Raw genomic sequence first — 24,370 nt, forward strand, 5'->3', positions numbered from 1 at the left:
TAGAAGGATGGTTAAGCAAAGACCAGAAAAATCTTTCTCTACTTCATGTTTGTCTTCAGATCCATGTGATCTGATCAAAGTGTACTGTAGGTTGTCTCTGATCTTTGGTTTTACTAAGATTCTGAAAGCAGTCAAGTAGGTTAAGAGAAGTTGGCATTGGCAAAATAAAATGCATCTAAGGACAGTATATTTGTTATTTTTTTTAATGTGTTTGGATTTTTTTTTGTGGTTTTTTTTGTAACAGATGGTTTGATGTGCTGCAGAAAGTTTCTACACAGCTGAAAACTAGCATTTCCAGTGCAGCAAAACATCGTGCTGATAAGGTACTTGTATCTGTGTTCTCCTGAAAGAGCTGTACCTTAGATTTGAAACACTTTTCCTCCTTTTAAAACTAATTTGGCTTTGAATCAGAGACCCGTTCAGATGTTAGATTACTTTAAAATCTCTCTATTACAGAATGCTATTCACAATCACATTCGTTTATTTGAACCCCTTGTCATAAAAGCATTGAAACAATACACAACAACAACGTCGGTACAGCTGCAGAGACAAGTTCTAGACTTGCTTGCTCAACTGGTTCAACTGCGAGTTAACTACTGTCTGCTGGATTCAGATCAGGTTGGTACCTCACTACATTTGCAAATTGTCATGTAGGGATCTCAGCTGCAAGCTCAAATAACATGGTGCTGTAAAAATATTTCCGGCTGTCCATGCATTGTACTATAGGGGAAAACAAAGACTTATAGGAGAGTGAGGCTTAATTTCCCCCCTGCCACAAATGGCTTCAGACTTCTGGGGTTTTTGCATGTGAATTACTTTCTGAGTTCTGTAACTACTATTTAAGAACTGCTTGTGAGATCGACTTTAGGAATAAAATGATGTGGACAATACGATCAGTTTTATTAAATAAAATTTCATTTACAAATGGAAATCCCTTCTTTCCATACTGACAGTATGGACTTCCTTATGACTGATCATGAACAACATGATGGTTGACAACTATTGTTTGATGTTAATAGCAGTGAGGGGAGCTAGTGGCAAATAGAGTAGTCTGTGTGGTTGTCCATATAAGCAGTGGATTTGTAACATAAAATTTAAGTGGTTTGCTTACAGGTGTTTTATTTACTACTGTTGTTTTTGGGTTTATAGACTAGTGTGACTTGCAATACTTGAACTTTCTTGTGAGTTCATACAGAGATAGTTTTTACTCGCAGAAGTACTTTTATCTTGGTTTAGAGCTGGATTTTTGGCTGATTCTAAACTTCTCGACTGTAATACATCAAGTAGTATCTTCCATGAGTGAAAGATGAAGTTGCAAATATACAGTCTATAGGTAAAACGTGGCATAAGTTTATGCAAACTGTAATAAGCTGTAACATTGACAGCATTCTCCATCTTCTGTATCTGCAGAGGGAACATTTTGTAATGTAGTGCAAATGAATTTCAGTGCCTGTCTGTAACTGTCAAAATGGTTTCAAATGGGAATTAATGTCTCTGTTCTGATGCACACTTTATTCTCTCCTTAGGTGTTTATTGGATTTGTACTAAAGCAGTTTGAATACATTGAAGTAGGACAGTTCAGGTATGAAATTAGCAAAGATCTTTTGTACAGTGAGAGTTTGCAACTGTCTTGTTCTGAAACAAGTAGTGATTAGATTTGCTGCTTATTTCTGCCTTATCAGAAAGGCAGAGTTCCCTTCTGAGCAATGTGCTTGTTTATTCTCTGGCTCCAGTGGTAACCCTTTCAGGGGTTTTAGGTTCCATGTGACCAAAGAAGTCAGGAAGTAGCATGGAAAATAATAGTAATCTGCAACTGTGTGGTTCCATTTTTCCATTTTTCTGTTGTAAACCCATTCCTTTGGGACCCCCTGCCAAAGCTATGCTTACAAAAGTCATCATTTCATTGCTAGATTCAGTTGGTTAAGGGAGAGCAGCTTCTTCCTATTGTGGATTTGGAGTGAATCCATAGGTGCTCTGCTCATCTGGTACACATGTATAGGACCTAATAGATCATCTGCAAGGCAGTAAAATTTTTATTGTCAGTTATTTCTGGTTTTTCCCATACTTGAGTTTAAATGAAGAGATAAGTTGTTCTTTTGCTCTATGGATCTTCTACAGAAAGAATCCAATGTGCATTAGACAATATGTTACAATATTAGGAACTGTAATGATCAAAGCTTGAAAGAAATCCCTGGGGAAAACACCCCATAGTAACGAATAGGGCACAAAAATTATAGAAATACTGTATGAAACCAGAACAACACGTTCTTAAAAAAACCGACAGTAAAAAGATGAGTTTTACTGAAAAAAACGGTGCAATTCAAACGTGACACTTTGGTTTTTTGTTTTGTTTTCAGAGAGTCTGAAGCAATTATTCCTAATATCTTCTTTTTCCTGGTGCTGCTGTCTTACGAGCGATATCACTCCAAACAGATAATTGGAATTCCCAAGATCATTCAGCTGTGTGATGGCATCATGGCCAGTGGGAGGAAAGCTGTTACACATGGTAATTCTAAAATAAAAAAACCAAACTAAAAGAAAAAGAAGAGAAAGAAAAAAGGCATCAACACTTATTAGTAATAGTTCGGCAATAAAACCAATATTAACTACTAAGCTATAGAAAACTGTAATCATATTGAGTGTTACAAAAGACACCAGCTTTTAAATTTTTAAGTGAAATACTTCTCACTTAATTCCTTTGGGAAGTTTATTATGTCATACTAACACTGCTGCCCCACATTTTGCATTGTGCATAATTGCAACAAAGCTTTTATTTGAAACTTTATTCAGTAACAAGTTCACAACTTAGCAGTATGTTCAAGGCTTTGATTTTAATTTCTGTCCACTTCCCTTTCCTTCTACTTTCAGCCTTTAAGTAGAAGCATCTCTTTCAAACTTTCCAGTGATTCTGCTGAGAAATACTTTATAAAAATAACTTTTTTTAGCTCCATGAGAATGGGCAAATGTGTCCCTAATTTAAATTTTCTACAAGAAGTAAAATATAGCCGTCATTATGCATTATAAATGTGGTGTTCGTGGGGTTTTAGGTATGGGTAAAACCTTTAATGAACTAGAGCCTAGTTTACTTTTAGTAACTGAGCTGTTAGTTCAAGAATTCTCTGTTCAGGAGTGACTTGTCTCATACCAAACCAAATACATCTCATTTCAGCAATACCAGCTCTGCAGCCCATCGTTCATGATCTCTTTGTTTTAAGAGGAACAAATAAAGCTGATGCTGGAAAAGAGCTGGAAACTCAGAAGGAGGTTGTAGTGTCAATGCTGCTGAGACTTATCCAGTACCATCAGGTAGGAGAGGAGGATGAAGGGTTCCTCTTTGTGGTCTATCAAAGAGGTAACATTGCTGTGACTGCTAATAGTGCTTCAGACAATATTAATAATTTTCTATACAAAACTGGAGTAGCTGGACTCTGTGTGGTATCTTTCCTTATAGAGAGATTATGAAAATATTTTTAAGAAAATGGCAAAAGTACTGCACTACAAATCAGTATTTCAAGTCAAGTAACACGTCTGAAGAATTTTGTAGTCAAGCCTAGAAAACAAAGCTATAAAAAAGCTCCAGTCAGAATCATGATCTTGGCTGTGTTGCAGACAGAATAAACTTCTGTTTATTGGTTGGTGGAAGAGAAGAAACTTAAAAGAATGGGAGTAAAATGGAAGAGGAGACAAGTTTAAAATTAGGAAAGATGCTGCACAGAGATGATTTAGGTATTGTTGTACAGTAACAGTTTATTGAAGAACACTTACTTGAAGAAGGTAATGACACTGATAATTAGGTATTTGTTATCACTTACTAATTTGACCTAGACCTCATGGATTTGGAAAACATGTTTCTGCTTTGTAGGAGTATAACAATGACTTTCTTCAATACACTTTGTTTTAAAGAAAAACATAAAAGTAATTTTAAGAGAAGTGACATGATCAACATGGGATCTTACTGCTTATTCAGGTGCTTAACAAACCTAATGTGCCTTTCTTTCATAATGTGAAAATGCAGTTCTAGTGTATGCTAATGTAAGCACTGTATTTTCTGAAAAAAGTCAGTACATCTTGTCAAAATAATTTGTTAGAACTGCGTGTTCAGATTGGGGTAATTTTGTGTATCCACATTTTCTTTTGAATTTGTAGTTTTATAATCATAAAATGACTAATATAACTATATGAAATGACACTCTGTAGACACATGATGTGAAATAGTGAATAACTTTGTGTTACATAAGGTACTGCAATTGCTGGCAGATCCCCTTCTGACACACTTAACCTATTAAAGACCACCCATGCACTGCTCTTCCCACACCACCCCATTTGTAGTTCTTATTCTGCCCTGTTCTGCTGGTGCAATACATATAAACTAACCTTGGGCTGTTTTTTGTTCCCTGGCTGTGGCTGGAATGGTCTGCAGTGATTTCCCTGTACATTTGAGATGTTTCAAGTGCTGGAGCCTTAAACTTTTTTCTGTTACAACTGTAGCTGCTGCCCGCAAAGCTCCAGAGTTAAGTCATTCAGCCTGGAATGGCTCCTCTCTCCTCTCTCATAAGAAAATCTTTTGGGAAGAAAGTCACCTGGGAATGTCCCTCTTTCTAATCTGAGCTACCTGAACTTCTTTACAAGTGCTCTAACTTGTTTCCTGAAACAGATTGTCTCACTTCCCAGTCCATATATTATTAACATTCTTGCTTCTGTGTCTTTGGTGTGCCTATCCCCTAAAGTGTGGTCTCTGTAACCCTCAAACCTGTAACACATCCCAGCTACCAGAAGTCATCCTTGCTTGGTGTGCTCCATTATGAAGTCTCTTACAAACTTTTGTATGAAAGCAACATATCCCAGGTGAATGAGCTCCATGAAAATGTCTGTTTTGTTTCCGTGACCAAATTTAAACTTCATTGGAGCTAGAGTCAAGACAGAGTGTACATATGTTGGAAAATTGTTGTCTTTCTTCCTCCCCTTTTTGTTGAATAAGTGATGTGATATTTAGATTTATGTTTCTTTCTCCAGTTGTTAGTCTTTTCACAAGTACCATTTAAAAAGTGCAAAGCAAACTTTTTTTTTCCTAGTTTATAAAAATATCTGAAAAATTCTTGCAAAATCACCACCACAAAATAACCTCATAACTGAAAACAGGCTTCTAACCTGAAAATGGGGTTTTAAAACGTTGTGTGATTTCTCATGTGGGTTTTTTTAACGTTTTATCTTTTTGGTAGATGATTGAAATGAATATATTTCCTACTATGGTGTTGCTTGAATGTTTTCTGTTAGTATGGGTAGTGTGTTTACTTAAATTCTTTTTGACTTTCCTTTAGGTGTTAGAAATGTTCATCTTAGTATTGCAACAGTGTCATAAAGAAAATGAAGACAAATGGAAGAGATTGTCTCGGCAAATAGCTGACATCATTCTCCCAATGCTTGCGAAACAACAGGTGGTTATATGATTGCTTTAATTCCATAAACACTTTAAATAACTGCTGTAATGTATATATCAGTAGTGGCTTTAGGTATTTGATTTTTACTTTTTTTATATGAAGACAAGTTTTCTTGAAATTGTGGTTGCCATATCTGGAAAAAAACAATTACTGCAAGGTAGACTTAAGCCTTTGAAGTGACGAAGTTCATATTTAAATGCACGAAGTTTATGCAGTGTGATCAAGACTGTCTCCAGAGGAAGCTCATTCTGTTTCTCTTGAATACATGATTAAATCAGAACGCTTGCTAAATGGTGTCAAGATTGTCCCATGTTGACAGAATGTCAAAATTATTTTTTCATGGCTACAGTGGATCTAATTGCACACCACATTACTCAAAGCCCCATCCAACCTGGCCTTGAACACTTCTAGGGATGGGGCATCCAGTTTTCTGGGAGCCTGTTCCAGTGCCCCACCACCATCCCAGTAAAGAATTTCTTCTTAATATAAATCCATCCTCTTTCAGTGTAAAGTCATTCCCCCTTGTCCTATGACTACCTGCCTGTGCAAGAAGTCTCTGTCCAGCTCTCTTGTAGCTCCTTTAGGTACTGGAAGGTGCTGTGAAGTCTCCCTGGAGCTTCTCTTCTCCAGGCTGAGCAACCCCATCTCTCTCAGCTTCCATAACAGAGGTGCTCCTGCCCCAAATATTCTTTGCTCCATGATGGCAGTTCCCCAATCCCATGAGGAGATGTCATGGTTGGGGAGTGTGGGCAGGAACAGACAGCAGTTTTAGAGCAGAGCTAAAGTGCTGGTGAAGTGAAATTGCTGATGTGTTGTGTGACTGCACATGCTCATCTTCTAAATTACTTTAGCAGGATAGGGTAATCTAGATTTCTAGTCCAGTTCTTTGCTTTTTGCTGTTGATTGTTTTATAATTTATCTAAAAAACTGTTCAAGTAAGCTGTCCTACCTCTGTTGCATTAATACCACTGTAGCTGTTCATTTTTCTGATGATGAGGCTTTTTTTCCTCCTTAAGTTTAGTCGTGACCAGCATTGCTCTCTATAAATAAACCTGGTAGGCTGTGCAGGGAGGAGAAAAGTCTTTAAATTTTATGACAAGTCAGTCTTTTGGTCTTATTCTTCGAATAAGGCCTGTTTCTTCTAATGAAATACATGCCATATGCACATTAGATTTCATAAGACAGATTTTTGTCCATGTTCTCAAAACTCATGTCTAGGAAGGCCTGCAATGAAACCTCAATTTATCTTTCATAGGTTTTGGTTGCTCTGAACTTTGTACTGTAAAGAATAGCTTTATTACACGCAGGTTGTTAGAGAGATGTTTAAAACATGGAGTGTTCATTTTGTGTTGAAGTTACCTCTAGTGGATAGTTAGCAATTAGTTTTGTGGGTTTTTTTTTTACAGATGCATATAGACTCTCACGATGCTCTGGGAGTATTGAATACTTTGTTTGAAATTTTGGCTCCTTCATCCCTTCGCCCTGTGGACATGCTTTTAAGGAGTATGTTTGTTACTCCTAAAACAATGGTAAGCTATTGTTTCCAAGGAAAAGAGAATCTGCTGTCTTTCATGCAAGACAAAAGAGAATGTGTTTCTCTTTATTAATTTGCTGAATGGTGTTTAAGTACCTGGAGCAGTTTTTGGGAACAAATTGTCTAGAACTAATGTGATTTACCAACTGGGAGCACTTGATACTGGAATATTCTGCTTATGAATTATGTTCCTTTATTTTGTATTTTGATGATCAGGAATGAAAGTACTGTTATGATAAAATCTGGAATGCAATTTGATAGATAAATCACATTTTTCTTATACAACTATTAGTACTGTTTCTAAAGCTGAGAGTTCGTTTAATGGAATGAATATAAGCTTCACAGTTACCACAGGAGTAGCAGTTTGTAAGCTCTGAACTTAAAATTTATTTCTGGTTTGCTCTGTTCTTAAAATGGTGTGATTTTTACAAGATAATGAAAATGTTAATTTTTTAATACATTTCTATGTCATTTAACTTTAAAATTATTCAATCTCCTGTATTTTTGTGTTTGTATAGGCATCAGTGAGCACTGTCCAGCTGTGGATTTCTGGCATTCTAGCTATCCTTAGGGTTCTGATTTCACAGTCAACAGAAGACATCGTTCTATCCCGTATACAGGAGCTTTCCTTCTCACCATATTTGATTTCATGTCAAGCAATCAACAGACTAAGATGTGGAGAAAACAGTGTGTCCACACCAGAGGATCGCACTGAAGCCAAACAGGTGAAATACTCACCTGAAGAGACATTTTCCAGGTACATTGTCTTTTGCATAACTTGGGGAAAGGTAAAGAGTTCTGAGAAATCACAAATACATTGGGCAATATTTAACATGTATAAAGCTTCTGTCTGATGGGTATCAAGTCTGTTAGTAAGTTGATATGGGACAAGAGTATGTGGAGGAAGGAATATTGAGATGGACAGGGATGGAGAAGTTGAGCAGATTTTAGTAGGACTTTGGACAGTTCTGGTACCTCTTCTCAGGCCAAGTGGAGGACCTAATGGAGCTGTTAAAATGGGTGACTCCTGGACTTAGTAAATCAGGTCCAGGAATTTAACTGCTTAACCCTTTCCTTCCTTTCCATGTGGGAACTAAAAGATGAGACATCCCTTTAAATGGAAGCCCAGGTTCTGTATTAAAAACTTGGCAGCAGTGGGATTCAAATCTATTAAGTTACTCCTGCTCTTTTTTTCCTATTTTTAAGACTCAGCTTTGTCTAATTGGCTTCCCATGTTGATGTCCTTGGAGAGTGACAAACTTAAGGCAAAAGAAGTGTGGAGAGATGGCAGCAGTATTATTTTGACATGTTTGTCATTAAGGCAGTATGTTTTAATGTTGTGGGATGCATTTGAAATAGCTCTTTGTTTAAGAAAATAAGAACATTTTACTCAAGTGGGGACCTTCAGATAAGAATAGAATGCTGTTTCATATCATTCAGCTCACTGTGAGGGTGATGGGTAGAGGGAAGAGGGTGTTCTGGACTCCCACACTGGGACCTTATGTCCAACAGCAGTGATGTAAGTAATGGAGTAATGGTTATTACTTGCCAGGAGCAAGGAAGGCTTTCCTCAAGTGCCCTCTTTTGGTGCTTCTTTTGACACCACATGTTGTCCCAGCTGGAGGTTTGATAAACCTGTGTAGTAGAGTGTGGATAGATGAGGCTGTAAACAGGTGAATTACTGTGACTTGCTGAGTTACCCCCACTCACCTGAGCTGTGGTAACTGTCAGTTTGTTTTTAGCTCGATTGCTTTTAAAAAATCGCTATAAAGACACCACAGCATTCTTAGTATTTGCTTTGTAAGTGAGTTGGGCCAGTGTATGAATGCTATTGGGACTGTAGCTGATGAGTAGATAATCTGGGTTTAATATGTAATTATTGAAGTGTTTGTGATCATATAACAGCTTACTTGTTTTAGGTTAACCTGTTCTGTAGAGTTTCACTAAGTATGTTATTTAGAATGAATAGACAAGAACTTTGTATTTTATTTTTCAAACCTAAGTTTCATAGGCTAAGCTCATCTTGTTCTGAAAGATGTTGCATTGATAGTTTTCCCATTGATTGTATACATGTTTTTTTCAAGGTTCTTACTACAACTGGTTGGCATTCTACTGGAAGATATTGTTACCAAGCAATTAAAAGTGGACATGAATGAGCAGCAACATACCTTCTACTGCCAGGAGCTGGGCACATTGCTTATGTGCTTGATACATATCTTCAAATCAGGTAATACTTGAAATGTTGCCCATGTCATAGCATGCAGTGGCAGAGTGGTTTTTAAGTTCCAGGACAACTCTTGAATGCATTGAACTAATGAAAAGGAATTTGTAAGTGCTGAAGATGTTATATCTTACTTCATATAAAGAACTTCCCAAACACAGTGCTCATGCATGCAAGACCCATTTTTCACATTTCTTCTGTCTTTGTGGAACAAAATGTAAGTAGTGACTCTTTATTGCTAATTTTAACTGTTTAAAATTTTTAAGTCCAAAAGGCACAAAACATTCCAAATTTGTGGCTATGCTTCTCATGTTTTTTCCCAGTTTGGAGGTTGGTGGGTGTGTCCAGGCTTAAAATACTGAGTTATAGACCACTAGTTCAGACTGATGACAAGCAAGGCTCCTGGGTTTTGCCATAATTCATAAAAATATATCAAGCAAACCCCCAACAAACCAACAAAAAAAAACCAAACAAAAAACATCCCAGAAAAACAGGAAAAGTAGCACTGTTCCAGCTAGCTGGTCTTGAGCTCCTTTCTCCAGGTATGAAAAATTTTGCCTTAGGTTTCTTCTACTGGATACCCAATCTGTAGCCCTTCATTAATTCCTTAGTCTTTAGCTTGGCTCCTTGGTCTTATTTTCAGAATAGTGGTGCTATCTTCCCTTTCTTTCATTCTTTCTTTGCTATGATTGCCCTTTTTGCTTTCAGCTTGCAGCTGAAATGCACCCTTGGCTTCCTGTTGGTTGTCTGCAGTTTAAAAAAGGTCTTGGCACAAGTCCCTGGTTCTTCATAGGCTTCCTTGCAGACATGGGATAAGGAACATGTGTTCTGTTACTTTGGTCTGTAAAATGGGAGTCCTCCAAACTGAGATTCTTGGTGCAAAGACTCCAGGAGTGTGTGTGAAGAAGCACAAAATTAATCTTTCTGTTATAGATGTGCTTTAGGGCACAGAACTCTGGATGTAGAGAGGGACAGTTCTCTCCTGTGTGTCTGTTACAGTAATGATTTTTATACATGTTAATAAAATTTTATTTTATAAAATTATATCATTGTAATATATATTTTAATTATTAATTTCTGTTTAGGAGAAACATTTGAAACAAATATTGTAGCAAATAACTTATGGCGAGGTGTTTTGGCATAAATGATTAAATAGTGTCAAGCCAGGAGTGATGAAATGGGAAAATGAAGCTGGTGATTGAAATCAGCATTGAATCAGGTGATTGAATCAGGTGATTGAAATTCCACAGTGGGAGCTAGGGACCATTGAGGGGAAGGCTCAGCTGCTGACTGACTTTCAGGCTACACTGGGAGTCTTGCCAGGAACTATGTAGAAATTTTCATGCAAAATAAAAATTAAATATTAAAATACTCCTGCAGAGCATTGGTGTATGTGTATTGCATGATCTCTAGGAATTCATTTAATATAAAACTGCAGGTAACTTCGGGTATATTATGACTGATTAGTACCTGTATGGTGTAACAGAGTAAAAGCAGAGTTGTTCAGACATCTGGGCTGTATTTTCTCATCATAACATATTCAGGTTGAGAATTAACTAAATGCCTGAATTTGTAATAATTTTCTTTTGTTCAGTTAAAACCTCCATAATTATTTTCTCTTTAAGTTACATTCTCCCAACTATGGGTGTAACTTATAGCAGTTTGGGGAAACCCAGGCTGTATTCTGTCATTTTTAACCACTGTTCTACTTCGATGTTTTGTTTTCTCACCCATTCCAGTTTTTTCAAAATGTGAGCATTGCTGACTCCTGTGTTTCCACTTGTAGGAAGCTACTAGATTATAAGTGAACATTTTCAATGTGCTCCTTTGAAGTTAGAAATAAAAGGCATGGACAAAGTTAAAAAGATGAGCACGCAGTGGCTTTTATGACTGCAGGAAGTCACTAGATGGTGTAGTTGCTGCACATGCAGGGACCTGGGATGATGCTAGCACTGGTTTGCTGATAAATGAAACCAGAGTTCTGAGACTCAGTTATTTTCCCCATTCTTTGCTATTTGCACTATGTATTTATCAGCCCTGGGGGCAGCTTAAATTGGTCCACATGGCTGTGGAATTTACAGCTTCATTCTTTTGTATATCTGGCAAGGAAAGCAAGTAACTGCAGATTTCCTTCATTATTCTGATTAGCTTTCGGTTTCTAACTGACTCTGAAGAAACCCTTTTTTCCCCCTGCTCTTATCTTCTCACAGAAACCCAAAAACTCCTAAACCTTCAGACAATTTTTCTTGTTTTCTCACCCTTTCCATATTTCTTGTTTTCCCAGCCTTTGTTTTGGCATACAAACACAGAATCAGCAAGTCAGAAAGCAAAATTCTGCTTTTTTTTTGCTGAGTGTTCCCTATGCAGAGTAATGGCAGAAACACTTAATTTTTGCACTTTGGAAATCAGATGAAAGAGAATAAATTAAGTTTAAATGTATTTGGAAAGCCATCCTCTGGAGTAGGATACTTGTAATTGTTCTTCCCTAACATGCAGAGTAGTAGTTACCTCACGATTCTTAAGCAGAACATCTGTGTCTTAATTTATAAACAAACACACTAGTCCTGGTCCACAGGTGAAAATTTTAAGTTTAATGAAGGTTTTCAGGTATCAAATTAATTAGAATTATAATGAAACCTATCTAAAACATTGAGTCTGAGAGCTGGTAATTTCTGGTTTACACACTGCCCTTGGGCAAACTTCATGACTTGCCTTAAATTTGTAAAACTGCTTAGGATATACCTTTCTTGCAGGAATTCTATCCTGAATAATTTAAAAACTTAATTTAGACTAGAGCTTTGTTACTCTAATGTGCTTTTATTGTTTCCAGGGATGTTTAGAAGAATCACAGCTGCAGCCACCAGACTTTTTACAGGAGATGGATCTGATGGTAGTTTCTACACCCTTGAAAGTCTGAGCAACCTTGTCCAGTCCATGATTCCCACTCATCCTTCTTTAGTTCTCCTCTGGTGTCAAATCCTGCTTCTTGTCAATTACACCAACTACAACTGGTGGTCAGAAGTGCATCAAACCCCGAAGTAAGTTTTGGTTTTGTTCTCTAGTAGTAGTAGTGTGTTTCATATAATTACATTTGCTAAAATTGTGTTAAAATAATCCAGCTGCTTTCTGCCAAGCCTGTCAGCCTGTTGAATGGTACTGTTTGGATTCTGAAATGTAGTTCTGCATTTGCTTTACATGTGTACATATTGTCTGTTCTGATATTGGTGTGACTTTCAAATTAAGGAAGTGTGTCCTGCACTCAGTTGTTCCTCAGAAGAACAGCCAGGTAATCTCTCCACTTCTAAGGCAAGAAAACTTCCTTTGTGTACTTCTTTTTATTAGAACTATGGAAATAACTTTAGTAAAATATTCAGTGTTTCATGTTTCTGTGGAGAACTCACATTTCACCTTCTAGCAAATAACCAGCCAGTGGAGAGGATGGACCCTGTTGTGTTTGTGACAATACAATCTGATCAGTATAACTCTGACTGTAGCTACAAGATTATCTGTTCTTAGTGGGTCTATTGCTAAGTGCTGTCAAAACATGGTATTAGCACCATGCTGGTTCATTAGCATTGAGCACCGATATAACATCAATTAAAATTAGTTCTCTGAAATTTGGAGATTTGTTCTAAAATGAGTATTCTCTTGGTCTGAAATGAATTTATCCCACTTGTCAGGCATTGGAATTATTTGTCCTCAGTGGATAAGGAAGGTACCTCCTATGAGGGTGGGTAACCCTCTGTGCTTGCTGTAGAGAGGGGGGAACAGTGCTTGTGCAGTGAGTGTTGGCGCAGACTTGTCTTGCTGTACAGCTGAAGTGCACCAATACTTTCTCAAATCTGAGATTGTTGCTTCAGTTCAACCTTACAAGTTGAAAATACATTATTCTAATTTGTGTAAACATGGAGTTACCAGGATTATGAGCAAAGCAGGGCAACTACTCAGCCTTTGGAATTTTAGTGTTTGGAATAGGCTGCCTGGGGAAGTGGTGGAATCACCATCCCTGGAAGTGTTGAAAAGGGATGTGGATGTGACACTTGAGCATGTGGCTTAGTGGCGAGCCATGATGTGGTGCCAGGCTGAAGGTTGGATTTCATGATCTTACAGGCAACCTTGATTATCTAGGAACTAAAATAGCAGCGTTTTTTTGGTGGTTTTTTTTTTTACCAGTATTTTTTCTGGGTTGGGCATCACTTTTAATGTGACACTAAACGAAGTGCTCAAGAGCACTGGTTTGGTTTGAGAAGAAAATACAGCTGTAGGTTCTGTTATCCTACCAGAGATGCAGCAGCCCATGTTTTTCTTTTAATTAACTCATTGAGTTCTTTAGACTGTCCAAAGAAGTAATAAGCAATACTGCAATTATTAAAAAACAAATATCTGAGGGAAAGTAAAGTGTCTCTCTCTCTCTATATATATATATGTATGCACTTTATAAATGAAATTTATAGGAAAATGCATGTTGTTTAAGGACATTGGTAGGATACTCCAGGAACTTTGGTTGTTCATGTTTCAGTAGCCACACTAAGGAAATATTAACAAAATATAATATACTTTTTGCAGGCGACACAGCCTTTCTACTACTAAATTGCTTAGCCCTCATATATCTGGAGACAGTGATGAATCAGATTTGGAGTCTAAGCGTGGCATGTGCAATCGTGAGATAGTGAGAAGAGGAGCACTCATTCTCTTTTGTGACTATGTTGTAAGTTTTGAATTATGACTTTTATAACTACGGTTTAGAGTTGTTTTATGATGCTAACAGTCACTACTGATATGTGTTAACTGAAATATGAAGTGTGTTAAGTGAAAAATGAAGACTTGTGAAGCTACTAATTTTATTTTCAGGTGGTGCTTCCATAAGCTTAGAGATGACCTCATTTGGCACTTTTTTCTATTCGAAATGGAGAGTTCTCTTGGCTTGTAAAGGTTACCTGGTGGGCAATAGAATTACCTTCTGGGTATCACATCCCTTACTTGGGAGGTGCTTGGAGCACACTAAGTAGTTCTAAGCACACTAAGTTCCCAACATCAGTAGCAATGCACAGTGTCCAGGAGCCAATGAATTTCTGTCTCTACACCTTAAGAGAGGTTTTACATTAACATTTGAAATTCCATTTTGGTTTTCTAGTGTGAGCAATTTCTGTGGCTTTGGCCTTTTGCTGCCTCAGTGTTAGAGGTTTAGTTCATTGGGAACTTCTGAAGTGAATCTTCAGTAGTGTCTGGTATTGCACTTGGGTTTGCACCTCAGATCAGTTTTGAGGCAGGCAAACTGCATTCCTTTCAGGTTCAACTGAACAAAAAGCTTTATTTAAGAAGCATTTTAAGTACTGATGGACATTCAGTCACTAGAGTCAGATTAGAGGTGGTCCAAGGTAAAATCCTCCAAAACCTCTTTACTGGGGAGTAACAACCTCTCAGCAGTCCCTGGTTAACTTTACAGATATTTTTGTGTTGCATTCCACTGCTTGTTGATATACACAAGCCTCTAGAGGTTTGACATTAATTATTGACAGGTCTCTTTGGATTTGCTTTCCAGAAATTCTGCATTTTGTGTTAAAGGCTAGCAGTAATAAGAAATCTTTAAGATGCCTAAATGAAAATCATATTTTACAACTCTGTATGTGCATGTTTATTTCAAACAGTTTATTTCATTAAAAGCAGCTTGTTTGAATCAACCTGTTCCGTTTACTTGTGTCTAACCTGGTTTTTCATATTTTTAGAAAAATAAGTTGCATGTTCACGATAAATACCTTAATTTGCAACAAGATAAAAACATTTGGAAAATTTGTCATGTGAAAATAATGATGGATGTATTAAGATACGGACTCTCTATGCCATTATTTCAAAGTAGCTACCAGAATTATATATGAGAGGCTTCATGTTGTATCATGTTTAGTAATTAAAATCTTAACATTGGTGTTACTGCAATCAAATTTTAATTTTTCCCCCTTTAGTGTCAAAACCTACATGATTCAGAACACCTGACCTGGCTTATTGTGAATCACGTTCAAGACTTGATTAATCTGTCCCATGAGCCTCCAGTACAAGACTTTATCAGTGCTGTTCACAGAAATTCAGCAGCCAGTGGTCTCTTCATCCAGGCCATTCAGTCACGGTGTGAGAATCTTGCAGCTGTAAGTTTAATTTTTTGACTTCTTGTAAAGAATAACGTCACTTAATTTCAGCATAAGTTTAACTGATAAATATGCAAAGTTTGACATTTCTGGGTCATTTGTCAACTTCCAATTTTATTTTTAAAGTCATTTACTTGAAAATGCAAACAGTGAACCTTATATTAGCAACTTCAGTATTGGATGTGTTCCAGTCCATCAAATCTATGAATTCAGGTGGAGATGGTTAAGCTGCTTTTCTTCCTTTATGGATATTATCCACATAATCAATATCTGAAGGGTAAATTAAAGCTGTAACTTTCAACTTTGATTTCAGTGCCTTGGCAGTATAAATAGCAAACTACTAACTGCAGAGGCAGGAATAGGAACCACTCCATCTTCATAGGCTCTGGCAATATGAAAATGATTTGTGAGCTCATGCCTTCCTCACTGATCTGTTCCAAAATTTGTCGCCACTTGGTGAGGGAAAATCACCAAGGAATTCAGGGTATTATTTCTCTTGGTTATTTTAGTGTTCAAATTAAAATGAGTGGATGATGTTTTATAGGGATGTACAGTTATATGCATTTCTCTTAATCTAGGGAACTCACCAGGTGGGAAATGTCAGTTGCTGGACTTTCTCTAGATATAATTGTGGCAGATGCCACCTGCACCCTGAGTAGCTTCAGTAGTGTTTCGTGTCTTTTCCATTGTCTCTGTGCAAATCTAGGGCAGCTTTAAAGTTACATGGGATTAATCTGAGCTTCAGTAGCTGATAATCAGTGGAATAGACTAAATTTAATGTGTTTTAATGGAAGATGTAGTGACTGTGTGAAATGCTTGGTGATTATGAGGAAAGCAAAAATAAAATACCTGGTATTGACAGAGATCTCTAAACCTAGATTGGTTTCATGAGTCAAACGAATTTATTCTTGTGTTTCTCCGTTTAGAGTATTAGTGCTGAATTGGTGCTCATATTCAAAAAAATAAATGAAAACAATTATTTGCACACCCTTTTAATCCTCAGTTGCTACTGCTGTTTCTGAACATATGCTCAGAGAATCCCCAGTGATTGTCTGGATTTCTCTACTGTCACTTGTCTTGGCTATGCACGCATTCCTGCCTTCTTCCAGGAAGAGTTGAAGCTTCTCACTATTTTCAAAGCTTTTTGCAATTTCACTTAGGTCTGTAGCTTTTTTCTCCTAAAAGTTTTGTTCTGTATGTTTTGCTTACTCTTCGCAAGAGTAAGCTTTTACAGTTACACATCAAACAACTTAGTGTTCATATTAATTGAATAACCCAGTAACTCAAACCTATTCACATATAGATGATTATATTGACCAGCTAGTTGTCTGCTACAGTTTTTTCTAAATGCCTTTCCCTTTAGCCACAAGATCTTTGTATTCCAATTGATTGTAATTTTTGTCTGTTTCTCTGTTTCCTTTTTTTTCAACATCTAGCCCACGACTCTGAAGAAGACATTGCAGTGCTTGGAGGGAATCCACCTGAGCCAGTCTGGGGCTGTGCTGACCCTGTATGTGGACAAGCTGCTGTGCACTCCCTTCCGAGTGCTGGCTCGCATGGTTGACACCCTGGCGTGCCGCCGGGTGGAGATGCTGCTGGCAGCAACTCTGCAGGTACAGAGAAACCCATGCATGCAAATCACACTGGCTAGGGCCAGCAGTGTAACCAGGAGCGATGATTTAAAGTACATCAAAATGTGATTAAGCGATTTCATTTGACGAATCTTTTTATTTAATATGTAGATGTGTGAATGTTTGCATTTCACTGTGTCTGCCTATAACTTTGTCCATCTCTTAAAAGTATCTTTGGGGATTTTACATACTTCTGTGCTGTAAATTTCTTGTGACTCTTTCCTATAGAACAGCATTGCTCAGTTACCAGTTGAAGAACTGGATAGAATTCAGGAGTACCTTCAAAACAGTGGATTAGCAGCAAGGTAAATAATACCAATATATATTAAAATGTCAAACTAAGCAATGTTCTAATACAAATTGTGTTAACTGTGTTTTCCTACAATTTGGCTTTTCTCTTAGAGGTGAGATAGTGGGTTGTTTTTTGGAGGTAAACCAAAAAAAGGAGTAAAGCCTCTGCTAAGATGCTGGCACAGCCTGGCACAAGGGACAGTTGTGTTGGCTCTGTTAAATTTGCAATAAGAACTACTTAAGAACTAAAGCAAGCTCTGGAGGGTTGCATCAAATTCTCTCTCCTGCATCCCACTCAGTATTTAACTTTTAAGAGACAGCAGCTGCAAATTAGTTTCTTGACAAAATCTGTGTTACTAAAACCAACTTTATTTTCCTCAAACTTGCAAAATATTGTTAGTTCTAGCTAAGTGAGCTTGAGAGTTTTTAATTTATTTTTTTTTCCCAGACAACTATGTTAAAAGTTTTAACTGTTTAGTCTCCTGTCTGTTTAAACTGTTGTTATAAAAAGGAGCAAATGACTAATTTTGGAAAAACTTTCATTTGATATTGGAAAGATCCTTATTGACTCCTCTTATCATTGCTGTTTGAGGTTAATACCTGTTGACTGAAATAAGAAATAAGTAGGGAAAAGAACATAAAACCCAAGACTGCAGTGGATCAGTAGTAATGTGCCTACATAGGCAGTGTTCCATTTAATTTTTTTTTAAAATTCCAAGAAATTACTTTGTACAAGTTCTTGATAGCAGTAGTGGAACTTAAAAAAGCCCCAACCAAACAAAATAACCTGTACCAAAAAAGTAAAAATCTGACACTGACATAAATCCAGAAACTGGAGTTCTTAGTATAATGAGGGATAGTATTTTTTTAAACAGAAGTATAGTTCTAGTGGATTCATGATTAGCATCTGTTAGAATGTGGTTTTTTGCAATCAGTCTGTACACTAACTTTGATTGTTCTTACTCATTAAAAGATTTGCTGCATAAATAAAACTGAACAGCCTGTATTTTGTGTTAAAGTATATACAAATTTTAAAAGTAAATTAAATTTAAATCTTTATTGATTGGTGGTGCTGACTTAATTAATTTTGGCCACTGATACCTGGAGAAACTTTGCATCATATGACTGCATATATAAAAAAAAACCCTGAAGACCCTACTACTTTTCTGTCATGGGATTGGAATTGACTCACTGGATATCTTTCTATTTTTAATTTGTTTAGAAAACTAAGCTTTGTTGTTGTGTTCTTCTGTTTTCAGACACCAAAGACTTTACTCACTCTTGGATAGGTTTCGTCTTATGGTAGCACCAGACACAACTAGTCCTTCACCTCTGGTTACCTCACACCCTCTAGATGGAGAAGACCAACCTCCTTTAGAGAATGTGATTCTAGACAAAGTAAGATTATCTTTAGAGAGTCAGTAAAAGTGCCTTGGCTATAAACAAGCTTTGCTCTTTGCAAAATACTTAAATGCAGCTTATTTTTACTATGCAGATAAGGTTCTCAGGATTGTTTATGTATCTCAAGTGTAGATCAGTGATTAATTTCATGTGGGTTGGCTGACTGTTGAACTTAGGATGGATAATTAGCACAGTCATAGATGTTTGTTATATTGACAGTGCTGTGAAAAATCTATGTTTGGTTTCTTTGCTCAACTTTAATGGAAAGATCTATGGTTCAATAGAGACAGATAAATAATCTTGTTTTCTTGATGTGTTGACTGCAGTTATTAGTTTTATTCATTTACTGAAAGTTGTTGGCTGTCTCTTGGAAATTAAGCATTGCTTGTCCAGTTTTCCCTTCTCAGCTTTAAATTACTTCCAGAGAACAATCAAGAAAATTATTTCTGTTTTTCATGGACTTAGATGTGTGTATTTCCAAGTAAAGTGGAAGGCTAAGAGCAAGTCTTGGGGCCTTCTGTGTCTTCCTTTTTTCTAGCTTGTTCCATGGCACAGATAATTTCTCCTTTTCATTCCTTCATGTTCTACAGTGGAACACATTAAAGGAAACTTACGTAACTGAGATGTCAAAAATTATTTTATTAGCTGACAGTTTGGATGAGTCTGAGCTGTCCTTGGCTTAGGGGAGACACTGAGAGCTACCTGGACAGCAGGAGAAATTGCTGTGCCCAGAAACCATTTACTCATAGCTTCATGTCTTCAAATTGCCTCAAAAATCTCCTTCATCTGTCACTGTAAATTCTAAACAAAGGAAGTAGCTTTTGTATGCTTCCTCTACTACTTCTGCATAATTCATAGAATCATAGAATATCTTAAGTTGGAAGGGACTCATAAGGATCAATGAATCCAACTCCCTGCTTCTTACAGGGCTACCTAAAAATAAATCCTGTGACTAAGCGCATTGTCCAGATGCTCCTTGAGCTCTGACAGGTTTAGTTGTGTTCTAATTAATGTCAGCAAATTTATTTGAATCTGAAGATTTTTCTTCCTTGGTTATAGTATTGGTTTTTTTCCTAGACAGTGCACTCAGCTTTAGGATCCTAATACAAGTACCTGCACTATAAAGATTCATTTTTTCCTCATTTTCTGTCCAGACTTTATGGAAAAAGACAACTTGTCAGTGAACATCCATTGGTCTAGTTTAAAATGTATCATTCCCATTCACCATTTTTTTTATTTTTTTTTGCTTTGCTTTTTAATTTGAGGGGTTTTTTCAATATTAATGTAGCCTGCAGATATTTTAGACATTCAACGCCAATGAGCAGTTCTCTCTCTGCCCCCCATATAACTGTGTTGTTTTCTGCAAACAAGTATGTAATAAGTTTCCTTTTTTTGATTGTTGAAGGACTGGTATGTGTCACTAGTGCGGTCACAGTGTTACATCAAGTCTGACTCAGCGCTGCTAGAAGGAGCAGAGCTGGTAAATAGGATTCCTCAGCCTGACCTGAACTCCTTCATGACCAGCAAGGTAACTTCTTTATCAGAGGATGAGGATCTAATTAGTTCAAGTGTTCCTGTTGGTAGTATTAATAGATTACATTCTGAAGTGTTTAAACGTAAACACTTCAAATATACATAATATTGGTACTGATAATATGTACTGATAATGCTAATTCACTTAATTTTAGAAACTAAAATAGTACATATTTGTCTAAAACAGTGGATATCTGTGTCTAGCAACATTACTCATATTAACTTTCTTGTAGTACAGGTGGAGCATATAGAGTGGGAGCGAAGGTTTATTTATATACTGGCAATCAGAATAATTCAGTTTTGCCATTTTACATAATCTTGTTTTGCCATGCAGTCTCTTCCAAGGACAGCTGTTTCTGTAACCTTTCAATATCTGTGCTAGATAACTTGCAGTAAGCCAATAACAGGCCTCAGACAGTAAATCTGGCATGAGGGACAACCTGTATCTAAGAACGTCTTTTGTTCAAATTCTCATCATGGTATTTGCTGCTGGTATGCAGAAATAATAGTGGGGAAGCTGTTTTAAAAAAGGCATTTGCCTTGTTTATTTGAAAACTCATTATTTGAAGACTCCGTGTGTATATGTCATCTTTAAGCTTTATTCACACATTGTCCTAAATTAGCAATAAGCATATTGATTTTTCTTTTCAGTATGGTACTGGTTGGAATTTAAATGTAGAGCCAGTGTGGGCTTAATCATATTGTTACACTACAGAGCAGAGGTGCTAATAATAAGTTAATCAATAAACTGTAAATTTAGCACCACATTAGTATGCCAGAATAGTACCAGCTACTTAGTTTCTCTTTAAAAGCAATCTCTTTTTGTTTACTATTTGATTTCAGGAATTCAACCTGAGCTTGTTAGCACCTTGTTTAAGCCTTGGCATGAATGAGATCTCAAGGGAGCAGAAGAGCAGCCTCTTTGAAACAGCTCGGAGGGTAACTCTGGATCATGTGTCTTCTGCTGTACAAAACCTTCCAGCCAACCACCAGGTTTTTCAACCACTATTGCCAACTGAGCCATCAGCCTACTGGAAAAAACTAAGCGATATCTTTGGTAATAGAAATAATGGTCTTTTAAAGTTTATTCTCTCCTCTGCAAAGATACTTTACAGATATCTTGTGAATACATGAACTTACTATTTAAAAAAAATCAAGATACCTGGCATAAAAGTGCTTATGAAATAGTTCTGAAAAAACATTTATTGAAGGGAAAAAAATTCAAACTGCTAGATTTCATCCAGTCTTATTTTATAGGAGATGAGGTGATGTATCAGTCTATGATGACACTTTGTCGTGCACTGGCTCAGTATTTGTTGTTACTCTCAAAACTACCAGTTGGTCTCCGTGTTCCTCCTGACAAAGAGGATGATATCCTGAAATTCGTAGTGATGTCAGTAGAGGTAAGAAACTATGGCATAATTAAAGATGTCATGAAATGTTGGGAGAGGGAACAGCTCTATCTTAAACTGAACACCACTGAGTAACTAACTTTTAATCTGGGCAATTTTTTCTCTTAACTGTAGAAATTTCTTCAGTGTTTTTTGTGTTTTGACCTGTGCTAGTAAATCAGATTTGGGCTGTGGGAAAAGGACAGCTTTATACGAGGAGAGGTTGATTGACTGACAGAATGGTGCTGGCATTTGGGAGAGTGGGTCCTGCACTGATTTTTGGGACACTTAATAAACAGTGTATAAAGGTCATAATTTTCTTGTACTTCAAATAAATTGTGTTCTCTGAGGAAAACATCCATACTACTTGTTACTAAAACTTTACATTTTGCTAAATTAACAAAAAAAGAAAAAAAATCACCCTTGGTTAGATATTTTTCTGTTGTGATAATTTGCTGTTAATGGGAAACTTCTCTTCTTGTACAGGCACTATCATGGCATTTAGTGCATGACCAGATTCCATTAAGTGTAGATCTTCAAGCTGGTCTGGATTGTTGCTGTCTGACACTACAGCAGCCTAGTCTCTGGAATTTGCTGTCTTCTGCGGCTCATGTGACATATGCTTGCTCCTTAATTAACTGCATTAGATTTATCATAGAAGCAGGTGAGTGCAGTTTGAACAACTAGCAGAAAATTTGGCTAATAGCTTGCCAGTCATCGTTGATCAAATGCTGTGTGTCTGGAATATTTCCTTTGAGTCCTTATTAATTATTTGTTTGACAAATTCATTTTTTACTAATTTAATTTCCCGTTTAAAATTTAGCATTTGCTTTTGAACTTGGCAAATGCCTCGGATATGTCAAACATATGACTACTATGTGGTGTTGATTTAAAAAATGGAATATGAAATATGTAATAGCTGTATCTTGCAAATATTTTTCTCCAATTCAGTTGCTGTGGAACCTGGTAATCAACTTCTTAGTCCCGAAAGAAAGAAGAATACTTCAAACCCTTTGAGTGAGGGAGAAGGTGATTCAAATGTACAGAGTAAGTAAACAGTGAATTTCACTTTTGTCCTAAAATTTCACTGAAGTAATACTTTTAGGTATCCTTTCCATTACTATTATTTTTAACAACAAAAGTTCATCTGTGACTTTATTTGGTAAGGTCATTTGACCTTATTTGGTATGTCTATCGAATCTAGGTTGATATATTTTTGGCAGGTATAGTTGTTTTTTCTTGAAAGTTATACATTAATGCAGATTTTTCTTTTGGGAGATTCTCTTAGTTGTGCAGCATGCTACAAACTGAGCTTTTTAAAATGTTGAGGGATTTAAAATGTTTTAAATTTCTTTGTATGTGTCCTTATTGTGGTTTTTGTCCTTTTTAGTTGACATATTCTTTTGTTTAAAATTTTTCGTGTTTCTATCTTTTTAAATTATTTGCCTTTTGAATGGATTTATAAAACTGAGTTTCTTTCTCTCCCAACAAAGAAACAAAGCACATTATTGCAGCATGTGAAATGATAGCTGAGATGGTGGAATGCTTACAGACTGTCTTGTCACTGGGGCACCAAAGGAACAGCAGCATCCCTGCATTTCTCACTCCTGTCCTCAAGAACATCATCATCAGTTTAGCAAGGCTGCCTCTAGTGAACAGTTACACAAGAGTACCTCCCTTGGTATGTTTATTATGCTTTGCTTTCAGGACTTAAAAAATTATTGAAAATTTTTGAAAACCAAACATGGTGCTGCATCTTAAGTTCTGTATCAGTAGGACTTCAACCTTAGGCTGGTTTGATCAATCAGTTTCTCTTTTTGAACACTGAGTAACGTCATATGTAAGGCCATTTCTGTTTCTCTGCACTCTGTTTTTGAGGAGATGTCAAAACACAGTAATTTTTTTTCCTTGAAAACTTTTTTGCCCCCTCTCTGATGTATCAGTGTTCTTTTTCAGACATCAATAGTATGTGAACTGTGTTTCTTGAATTCTGTTTCAGTATCATTTCTGCACAATCTCTAAACTGAAATATGTGACAGAAACTTACTTGCTTCTACATCTAAACTTGGATCATAAAACTGATTAATTAATTAACAGTGGGAATTTTGATGGCAAAAGCCCTAAAATTAGAAACACAGTGTACATTGTATATAAGTTGTATTAGATGTTCCATCTTTCTTTGAGTATTTTTTATTTGGAGAGCTACTTTATTTGCTGGTGTCTTGTTGCCTTTGAATAGTGCCTGTATATTTAGAGCTGTCATCTGTATCTGGTTTGGATAATTAAACTTTCATTATATGTCTTCAGGTCTGGAAATTAGGCTGGTCACCAAAGCCTTTAGGTGACTTTGGTACAGTTTTTCCTGAAATTCCAGTAGAATTCCTTCAAGAAAAGGAAATCTTCAAGGAGTTCATCTATCGCATTAATACACTCGGTATGTACAAAATTAAATGAATATACTTGGTTGTTACCGGGCATTTACCCATGTTTTGAAATTATTGAATAACTGTATCTGGAACTGTTTGCTTACTTTTGTTGCTTATGTGGAAGAAAGATAATATTTCAGAGCAGGTTACTAATTGTGTGGCAGTCTTATATTTTGTTCAATGAAGAGAATATGTTACGGAAATAAAGCCAAAAATTATTCCAACTCAGGGAAATTTCAGTGTGCTCTTGCAGAATGACCACTTGTTTTCCAAAAAAAAAAGCCAAATTGAATAGGAAATGGTATGAAATGAAGTCTAGGGAAACAATGTACCATTTTTTGAATTCTGCTCCTTGTTTAACTTT

General features: G+C 36.6%; 1 protein-coding gene across 2 annotated transcripts in view; it reads left to right on the forward strand.

Annotated features, from left to right (window-relative positions):
- Nucleotides 1-24,370, forward strand: part of HTT (huntingtin) — an 80,143-nt gene that overhangs the window by 39,310 nt on the left and 16,463 nt on the right. For both annotated transcript variants that reach the window (XM_085059692.1, XM_085059693.1), the window contains 22 exons: nucleotides 245-323; nucleotides 457-618; nucleotides 1,527-1,582; nucleotides 2,358-2,506; nucleotides 3,170-3,306; nucleotides 5,319-5,435; nucleotides 6,845-6,967; nucleotides 7,491-7,729; nucleotides 9,057-9,199; nucleotides 12,024-12,231; nucleotides 13,760-13,901; nucleotides 15,154-15,333; nucleotides 16,770-16,946; nucleotides 17,193-17,269; nucleotides 18,515-18,653; nucleotides 20,062-20,184; nucleotides 21,033-21,246; nucleotides 21,447-21,592; nucleotides 22,067-22,244; nucleotides 22,532-22,627; nucleotides 23,074-23,261; nucleotides 23,888-24,014. In XM_085059692.1, coding sequence (XP_084915818.1) covers nucleotides 245-323; nucleotides 457-618; nucleotides 1,527-1,582; nucleotides 2,358-2,506; nucleotides 3,170-3,306; nucleotides 5,319-5,435; nucleotides 6,845-6,967; nucleotides 7,491-7,729; nucleotides 9,057-9,199; nucleotides 12,024-12,231; nucleotides 13,760-13,901; nucleotides 15,154-15,333; nucleotides 16,770-16,946; nucleotides 17,193-17,269; nucleotides 18,515-18,653; nucleotides 20,062-20,184; nucleotides 21,033-21,246; nucleotides 21,447-21,592; nucleotides 22,067-22,244; nucleotides 22,532-22,627; nucleotides 23,074-23,261; nucleotides 23,888-24,014 — 3,200 coding nt within the window. The remainder of the gene's footprint in view (nucleotides 1-244; nucleotides 324-456; nucleotides 619-1,526; nucleotides 1,583-2,357; nucleotides 2,507-3,169; nucleotides 3,307-5,318; nucleotides 5,436-6,844; nucleotides 6,968-7,490; nucleotides 7,730-9,056; nucleotides 9,200-12,023; nucleotides 12,232-13,759; nucleotides 13,902-15,153; nucleotides 15,334-16,769; nucleotides 16,947-17,192; nucleotides 17,270-18,514; nucleotides 18,654-20,061; nucleotides 20,185-21,032; nucleotides 21,247-21,446; nucleotides 21,593-22,066; nucleotides 22,245-22,531; nucleotides 22,628-23,073; nucleotides 23,262-23,887; nucleotides 24,015-24,370) is intronic.

The sequence above is a fragment of the Lichenostomus cassidix genome, chromosome 4 (assembly GCF_008360975.1).
Source record: "Lichenostomus cassidix isolate B80296 chromosome 4, HeHo_3.0, whole genome shotgun sequence".
In the NCBI taxonomy this organism is placed as follows: domain Eukaryota; kingdom Metazoa; phylum Chordata; class Aves; order Passeriformes; family Meliphagidae; genus Lichenostomus; species Lichenostomus cassidix.